Below are 9,936 nucleotides of genomic sequence, written 5' to 3' on the forward strand. Positions count from 1 at the left end.
TGCCTTAGTTTTTGGCGTTCTGTTGGATGGACTGGTAACCTCTTATAGAACTGTCTACATATGTTCTTATAAAATAGTGACAGGTAATTGGGACCTAGACTCTGTCTCAGTTTTTTGGTATCCTGGCTTCGCATTGCAAGAATCGTGTGGCATGCTATGACAGTAAATCTATTAGAAAGTTTCCCCACAAAGTGTTATGATAATTGCGTTTATCAATAGATTTGGCACATGAAGATAAGAAACACGAATGTGCTGCCAATCTGGCACTAGGGACTGTAATGGCATTCTCATTTCATTATAAATGAGAATGTAAATATATGTCTGGTGATTCTGTCGCATCATTGGGTAAACATACACGACTTAAATAAACAATGTAATCCCAGTTATGTCTGTATACATCTCTCCTTTATCTGTATGTGCAGTTAATCTCTAAATCAGTTCCTGCCATCTGCAGAAATCATCGAAAATGTCAAAAATGGGGGCTTCCCCGCCTTCAGGCCTTCTACCGAAGACGAAGCTGAAGAGGAAGAGGTCATTCAGCTCATGAAGAGGTGCTGGGCGGAGGAACCGACTGAGAGACCTGATTTTCATCAGCTGAAGAACATCATTAGGAGACTTAATAAGTAAGCTTGTAATAAGGTATGTATATATATATATATATATATATATATATATATATATATATATATATATATATATATATATATATATATATATATCAATTTAAGGGTAGAGGACATTACAGATATGCTAAGCGACTTTATATCAATGTTTAGTACTTATCAATTACTTATATCATCATTTGCTTTTTAAAATGAAAATTAAATTCTTGTAAAATCGTAAAAACAAAACTATGTTAAGAATTGAAAAGAAAACTTTTGGTCTTAGTTTTTACGATTTTACAAAATTTTATTTTTCATTTTAACAGCCCTGATGATGTAATTAATTTGATAATTACGAAACGTTGGGATAAAGTCAGATTGTATATCTGTGTGTCCTCTGCCCTTCATTGATGATTTTAAATATGGATTGACTCCAACTCCTCTGACACTAAGATATATATATATATATATATATATATATATATATATATATATATATATATATATATATATATATATATATATATATATATATATATATATATATATATATCAAATAAACAATGATCCTTACGTTATAAAAAGAGACAAATGTAATCCCAGTTATGTCTGTATACACCTCTTTTTTATGTGTGTATGTATACATATATGTATCTGTATACATAGTACATGTGTGTGTGCACAGATTGGCCATACACTTCGGCCATGGCCGAGAGCACTGATGAATGTTTTTGCTAAGGCCCTTTATGCGTTTCAAGAAATAATAATAACACACACACACACACACACAATAATAATAATAATTACTTACTGGCCCAGGGCCATATCCATGGAATATACAAATACACACACACAATCTAGATATTACGGTAACACGATAAAAATAATTATCGGTAGTATCCACATTGCTGCTGGAGAAGAGAAAAAAATAGAATTCATAATAACGGTAATGACAGTAATTATATGGATAATAGAAAAAAAATTTTAAATGATAAAAAAAAAATACAGATTGCAGACGACTAATTCCCATCTGGAATAGACTACAGCAAGACACATTTCCCAGACAAGACATCAGCGAAACCCGCAATGCATCCACGATTTTTTCCTACTGATTCATCTCTCATTTTCGAAGGGGCAATGAGAGCGGGAACATCTTAGACAATCTGCTCTTCCGAATGGAGCAGTACGCGAACAACCTCGAGGCTCTCGTGCAGGAGAGGACGGCCGACTACTTGGAGGAGAAGCGAAGATGTGAGGAGGTCCTCTATCAGCTCCTCCCGAAGTATGTTGAAATGGTAATTTTTGTTGTTTGTTGTTAGCGCTTGCAATCTTGAGGGATATATGAATGGTTATCTCGCACGCTTCTACAGTCCGAAGGTTGCAGTAAAAGGCTTATTTTCGGTTCTGTCCCTCCAAATAGATTTCTGGGGCGTAAAATTGTCCAAAATGCTTCAACTCTTCTACATGTTTCTGATATCTTCATGGCTCATTTCAAATGCCTCTTGTGATTGCAATCTTGAGGAATATATGAATGATTATCTCACACACTTCTACAGTCCGAAGGTTGCAGTAAAAGGCTTATTTTCGGTTCTGTCCTTCCAAATAGATTTCTGGGGCGTAAAATTGTCCAAAATGTCTCAATCTTCCACGTTTATGATATCTTCATGACTCATTTCAAATGCCTCTTGTGATAATCACCAGTTTAAGACACTAGGATTCAGCAGAATACAATGTCCCCATAAAATAGCATCATTTACTTTTTCAGGTTTTAGCTCTACAATCAAATACGATTTAGGAAACAATGTATGGTGGTGCAATGTAATCGTGCTCGCCAATATGTGGAGCCGAAAAAGTAATTTTCCAGTTACTTTTTTGACTGTTATTAAGTTGGTCTGCATTAAAATAATTACTAGTTTTTAACAATATAGAATTTATCAGTAATATTGCAATAAACCATATGTCAGTGCTCAACTTACACGAATACCGTATAATTTTAGACAAAAAATATACATGAGCAAAATGTACAAAATAAACGCAAATGTTTTTCCTTGTCAGCAACTCAGCTGGTACAGTACGTAGCCGTCCCATTATTGCTTCAGACACCATCGATGATAAACCTATGTTGGTTTTTCTCTTATTCTCTTATTATTTAGTAAAGGAATGTCCACACTGAGAAACTTTTCTTCATTTTACGTACGCCCCAACGAATGAGAAGGATAAAAGATCTTGACCCTGAATTCCAACTTACTAAGAACTATCACCCTTCGAACACAAAGGATATTAAGGCCACACGTGCATACTAAATAAACCCTTATATATAATTGTACACACTGTTTTGAAAATATATTTTAGTTTTCTGTAAAATAAAACTATTGAGACGGCTATTTGTCTGTCAGTCCGCACTTTTTCTTCCGCCTCAGATCTTGGTGGTTCACATTGAGAAGGCGAGGCTGCAAATTGGCATGTTGATCATCCACCCTCCAATCATCACATACCAGCTTGCAGCCCTCTCAGCCGCAGTCGTGTATTATTTTATTTAAGGTAAAGAAGCTATGATCGCGTCTGGCACCGCTATAGGTGCCAACAACAGGCCACCACCGCCGTGGCTGAAAGTTTCATGGCCGCGGCTGAGAGTTTCACGGACCGTGGCTGAGAGTTTTATACAGCATTATACGCTGTACAGAATACTCGATTGCGCCAACGAAACTTCTGTGCATTCTTTTACTTGTTAAAGACTATCTCCACCCACACATATAAGTGCACATGATCTTGTAAATGCGTCTTCAAATCACACTTCTACACTTTCCAGATCTGTGGCGAGTCAGCTGATAGCTGGAAAGAGTGTTGTGGCAGAGACCTACGACTCTGTTACCATATACTTCAGTGACATAGTGGGCTTTACTGCACTTTCTGCTCAGTCGACGCCTCTTCAGGTTCGTGATTGTTATGGGTACGAGGCTTTGTCATTTTTAACACCCAGGGAATTGGCTAGAAACTTGGTAACCGATGATTGTGAATTTGTGCATTTTATTACTTCTATAAAACTAGTTCAGGTCAAAAATGTGTTAGTAGGATCAACATGTTATTTCTAACATCGTGATACTCAGATCACTAATGTTTCTCTCGTATTCATATGTATACCAACAGTAATTCACTTAATTAACTAACAGCACTTTAGCATAACATTTAAATAAACAAAATTACACTATTACGATTGTGGATATATATATATATATATATATATATATATATATATATATATATATATATATATATATATATATATATATATATATATATATATATAATATGTATATCTCATATATACAGATTTATATTTATACAAAAGATTTTCTCATTTCCAGGTCGTTGATCTTCTGAACGATCTGTACACGCGCTTTGATGCCATAATCGAGAATTTTGATGTGTATAAGGTGAGCTAAAGCAAACTCATTTCAGTTAATATCAAGAGCATATTTTTTATCGTAACTCTAATTCAAGTAGAGTTTATTTGTGACAAACTTTGCCGTTAAAGCCATTAAGAGTCTAAAATAACTTTAACAATTATTTCTAATTACTGTAATTGACGAAAGTTAAATTGTGGCATCCATCATTTCCATAAGACACGGCTCTTGATAAAGGACGAGAGGGCTGGTATTTATTTTATCAATAAAACCACTTAAATGATGATTGATTTATCAAATTTAGGCTATAATACCGAGCACCAGAACACTGTCAGCCATTCAGGTCTTAAGGCAGTGAAAAGATTAAGAGATCCAGAAAATTAATACGATTGAGCACAAGTATCTGAAGGTCGAACTTGGAGAAAACGACACCGTTACACTAAGATGCAACAGTTAGAGAGACTGGACAGCCAAACTGAAGGAAGAAGGCGGGACTGGAGGTAAAGTAAAAGGCCAAGAAGTCGTTGCAGCCAGAGGCCGACCGGTCGCTGCTAACACCACTTAGTAATGCCTACAGTGTACCACGTAAGGTGCAATGACGGCACTACTGGGAAAGCCACTATTACTTTACTCCAATCCAACAGCTCTGTCCCGAACAAGAAGACATCTTTGGTCTAATTCAAGCGTCCTCAATCTGAGGCTCTCATGTGAACACCCAGGGGTTTGCAAAGTTTCCAAAGACTATTAGAGACTTGGTGAAAATATACTCAAGTCTGTTGTTGTAAACCCATCGGTTCTGCTTCTATTAGCGCCATTTGTAAAATGAACGAGCTTTTCATCTTATTGATCTTATTTTCACTGTCAGATGAGGAGGGGTTATGGGTTGAAAAGTTGAAAACTCAGGTGGTACTTGGCGAAGGGTCTGTTTTTATTCATTTTTGGGCGAGATGGGCACTTAGCACAAACACTTCAAAGCACCGGACGAAAGTGACCAGACGCATTTCGCTCCTATTGTGAGTGAAGTGTCTTGGGATTATTCGGATGAAAGGTTCATTTTTGCATGCATCAGTCCAACCTCTCAGTAGGCATCAGCTTGACTATCTAGAATTTGCTTAGTTCATGTTTTAGCATTTGTTTATTTTAAAATTTTCGTTACAAGACCACTAAATTATATATTTTTTTTCTTCCTCGAGTAAGCATATAGAGATGATTTTCTTTTGCGCGGTGAAAAGCAACTCACGTTCTGAAAGACATTCATCGGTTCATGTGCAACTTTTATGAGAATAACTCTGAAATTACTGTCGTCATTTAGTAAGCATTTTATTCATCTACATTATTAATATTCATGCCAAAGGAAGTCTGTCTATGTCAGTGCAAAGAGAGCTGGAAAACCCATGTCCGATAGTCTTTTCTTGTCTCAATGTCACTTGATTTTTTTTTCCTAAACCATCTGCTCTAAACACGCGCAGGTCGAGACCATAGGAGACGCATATATGGTAGTTTCGGGACTTCCTGTCAGAAATGACACTTGCCACGTCCGCGAGATTTCGGGCATGTCCTTGGCTCTCCTGAAGGAGGTGGAGACGTTCACCATTCGGCACAGACCTGAGGACAAACTCAAACTGAGGATCGGCATTCACACGGGACCGTGTGTGGCGGGGGTGGTAGGCCTAAAGATGCCGAGGTACTGTCTCTTCGGCGACACCGTAAACACAGCTTCGCGGATGGAGAGCAACGGATTGCGTGAGTATTGTCAGCGTAATGTCCTTCTCCGTTTGTCTGCTTAACTCGTGAGTTTAGAGATAATAATATATCTTGTTCATTCCCCTGTTTCATTTATAAAGTCCCTTTACGCCCAAGTGTTAGAGTAACGATGTGAAATCTGCGTTTTAGTGTAATTTCTAACTTCTGACAATTTTCAGTAATTAGGAGATTCCCGCCTTTATTTCTGAGGCTATATCTGATCTTAAGAAATAATTATGTTATTACGTTAAAAAACTGTTTTATTATGCCATATAATCATTTCAAACTAATAAAAAATCAAAGAGACATGGATCAAATTGTAGAAAATGATTGTAAAAAACTATCAGTTAAGTCCATCTAAAAGAAATAGCTGTTATTGAAACATACTAACAGAAATCTATCGTGGTAACGCTCTTAGAGGCATTTCAGTGGCGATCTATTTCCAGCTTGTGTAACAAGATATTTAGCTAAATTCCAACTGGAATATATCTTCCTTAGCAGCACCATACCAAATTGAAAACTTTTGCACGAATTTGCACAGTCGTTGTCAACTTTTTTATGATACAATATGCTTCTTTGTAGCATAGTTGGCTAAGTGAGACCTCACTCTCACGACTGTGCGTGGGTTCGAGTCCCAAGGAGGAGGGGGGGAGGACGTTCCCTTCTGGATTCAAGGCATATGGTAACAAACTTGTACAAAAGGCGTGGGGAAATGAAATTAAGAGGTCATTTTGGCCATTGGAATGGAATGAAATATGAAATATAGACCAAAGGCCAAGCGCTGGGACCTATGAGGTCATTCAGATCTGAAAGGGAAACAGAGTAAAAAAGTTTTAAAGCTGTAACAGGAGGGAAACCTCGCAGTTGCACTCTGAAGCAATTGTTAGGAGAGGGTGGAAAGTAAGATAGAAGAAAGAGAATATGAACGGAGGTCCAACAAAAGGAATGAAAGGGGTTGCAGCTAAGGGCCGAAGGAACACTGCAAAGAAGCTCGAGAATGCCTGCAGTGCACCACGTAAGGTACACTGACGGCACTAACCCCCTATAGGGATTGTGGCTATGACAATATAAATTTGATATGTTTCCAAGAAGCTTTAGCTATCCCGCTTAACAAAGATCACCAGCACCCTAACAAAGTGTAACTTTCTGTAACCTTTCACTGACCTGCCTCTCGTTTTGTTTCCAGCACTCAAGATCCACGTTTCTCCAACTACTTGTAGTTTGTTATGCCAGCACTACCCCTCCTTCGTTTTAGAATGCCGTGGAGAGGTCGATATGAAGGTGAGAGGCACAACACAGTATTCGTTTTAATTCTAGTTTTAGATGAGAATGTCTTGTTCTCATATCATTCCAGCTTTAGAGAGCTGACTTGTTGTTATCGTATACAATTCTAGTGGAAAACAAAACCCTTTTTTTTCTAGTTTCACAGAATTGTGGTTTTGAAATCATTGTAAATGTAGACAGTCCCCATATTTTGGTCTTATGCAATACTGGTTTTAAATGTGGCTCTAGCTTTAATGGCCTATAACATCAATTTCAGATAACCCATCATTGGTAGGTCTTAGTCATTTCTTATTCTACTCTTATGTTCCATATGACAAGTATAGGCACTGAGGACAAACCTTCTGCATTCACCTAGATCTAACAGCAATTGATAATTATGTATCATGATACAGTTGTACATATCCTTCCTGGTGGAAAAAATGGACAGTACAGCACTGTAAACCTCTGTACAGTCTTTCATATAAATCAGATTTTTTCATCTTTATTTCCAGGGCAAAGGAAGAGTCACAACTTACTGGCTACTGGGAGAACGTGAAGATGATTCAGTGACGTAGCATATTCTGAAAATTGTGCTCTAAAATTATGTGTTGTAATATAAAGACGATCAGTGTATAAGAACAGATGACACTAGATGTGGCGCATTTCATTTGATTTGTAAATGAAAGAAAAAGTTTGTGAGAAAAGGATAGTTAATGAGATTATGAACTCAGTGAATTATCCTTCAGTTTCCGTGTGATGTACAAGCAAAGAGGTTTAACCTTGGACAAAAGTGCTAGCCTCAAAGATGATTATGTCATTTCTGTGTAATATTCCTAAACCTATAATCACAAATGCGTGTTTGCATATATATACATAAACACACACACACACTATATATATATGACATTTTTTCAGACCATGATTTATATCCAATCATGAAGCTACAAATGTCGTTTAATCTCAAATTCACGCTACTTTGGGAATATCCCCGATGGGGAATTATCACCGAAGGGGAATTTATATGTGATAAATGGATCGGTATTGCCGGGTCTCGATCCCTCGACACAGTTACCTTCCAACGACTCCAGTCGACGGTCTATCCACTGAGCCATCAAGAGAGGCGTAAGTTAATGCCGAATCTGCTGTACTTGTTTACCCGTCGAGAGCGGGAAAATTGTACTTAGCTTCGGCATTAACCCACCTCCACCATGTAGCTCATTGGTACATTTAGAACACACAGCTCTTATTATGAAATTTTCATCACGCCGTGATTTAATACAATCATATATATATATATATATATATATATATATATATATATATATATATATATATATAGTATACAGTGTGTGTGTGTTTGTGTAAACTCTTTGAGGCTTTAATATTCCACTGATAAAAAATTATTAACGTTGCATGTTAACGTTGTTCCTGAATTAACTATCTTGTGGTCGATGTTTTCTGTCTCCTTGTACAATTTCCAATTGTTTCAGTGTTAATAATACCATGAAAATATTAAAAAATACAAAGACAAAGACTAAATCAGTTTGTTTCATGAGAACCTTCTGCTACCCTAGGATTTCGTCATTAGGAATAATACAGTTAATGAAAGAGGAGATGGGAGTTTATTGAACTCAACAGATAAAAATAAAGATTCCTGCTGATTAAACGCAAAGTTAGTTATTCTTATGATAAAAGGGTAAACCCAGAATCTCTATTGTTTTGTATGGGAAGAAGGCTTGATCGTCAATCATTTATAAGTATTCAGTTTCACCTGGAAATAGATGATAAGGACAAGTCTTCTCTCTGTGGAACTGAACTGCTGACTTGTGATTTGCAGATCACACTATATCCACCAAACCACAGGGAAATAGAATGAGTGGAACTAGATACACTGAAAGTTAGGAAACCTACTGTACCCATATATATGGTTTTACCCTCTCCACAGCCCATCTACTCACTGTTGGTGGAGTGGGCAATGGGTAAAATCACAGATATGGGTACAGTAGGCTCACTATGATTCTAAAGTTTGTGCAGTAGCATTTCTGGTGCTGAGTGCATATAGTGTTGGCCTGAAAAATCACGGGTCAGCTATGCTTTAAATCCCCAGAGGAAGTTGAAAAATCACGGATCTGCTACGGTTCAAATCCCCATAGAGTAAGTTGAAAATCAGAGTCAGCTGTCGTTCAAATCCCCAGAGAAGGTTGAAAAATCACAGGTCCGCTACAATTCAGATCCCCAGAGAAGGTGGAAAAACCATGGGTCAGCTACAGTTCAAATCCCCAAAGAGGAGATTTGTCTTTATTATTGCCAATAATGTTGCCGTAGTCAACATTTTTTCTGTGTTGACCCCATGTTGCTGTCAGCAGTGGTTAACTTTCCATCATTTTGTAGTCATAAAACCATTACTAGAAAGATGGTCTACACTCTATTTCTGCCATTATTGTTACTAGAAATTTCCACTTTGCACTTTTTTATTGGTGCATGTTAGAATAGTAAGAGTAGAAGATCTCAGTTCGCAGGGTGGGGGTAGGAGGGAAGGCAATAGCCAATACATAACAAAAAGATATTTGTCTTTTAGATATGAGCTTTTGATGGGTAAATTGAAGGGCATTAAGCATTATTTTTGGGAAGATTAATTTAACTATTCGGTCTTTGTGGCCTCTGACATTTTTGAGAACCTGAACAGCTAAAATCTTGCTAGAAATGAATGGCTTAATAATACTTCAAGCAAAATAATAACAAATGAATATGAGAGTGGAAAAAGATTTGGGATGACGTTGTGTCTTAGAGGCATATAATTTAATAGAGTAACATGACCTGAATTTCCAGTTTGGAAAAAAGCAATTGTCTTCTGAGATGAACAGCAGAAGAAGGCTGGGAAGTGAATGTAAAGGAAATATGAAGGGCTGAACCACTGGCAAAAG

General features: G+C 37.1%; 1 protein-coding gene across 2 annotated transcripts in view; it reads left to right on the forward strand.

Moving 5' to 3' along the window:
- Positions 1-8,551, forward strand: part of LOC136826645 (atrial natriuretic peptide receptor 1) — a 137,913-nt gene extending 129,362 nt beyond the window's left edge. The window contains exons 17-23 of one of the 2 annotated variants that reach the window (XM_067083984.1): positions 455-623; positions 1,735-1,884; positions 3,412-3,535; positions 3,968-4,036; positions 5,476-5,749; positions 6,936-7,030; positions 7,525-8,551. In XM_067083984.1, the coding sequence (XP_066940085.1) occupies positions 455-623; positions 1,735-1,884; positions 3,412-3,535; positions 3,968-4,036; positions 5,476-5,749; positions 6,936-7,030; positions 7,525-7,587 (944 nt within the window). In that variant the 3' untranslated portion in view covers positions 7,588-8,551. Of the gene's footprint in view, positions 1-454; positions 624-1,734; positions 1,898-3,411; positions 3,536-3,967; positions 4,037-5,475; positions 5,750-6,935; positions 7,031-7,524 lie in introns of those variants that run through there. The other variant, XR_010849673.1, reaches the window with a different exon arrangement.
- Positions 8,552-9,936: the final 1,385 nt, after the last annotated feature.

Source organism: Macrobrachium rosenbergii, chromosome 3 (genome assembly GCF_040412425.1).
Source record: "Macrobrachium rosenbergii isolate ZJJX-2024 chromosome 3, ASM4041242v1, whole genome shotgun sequence".
NCBI lineage: Eukaryota > Metazoa > Arthropoda > Malacostraca > Decapoda > Palaemonidae > Macrobrachium > Macrobrachium rosenbergii.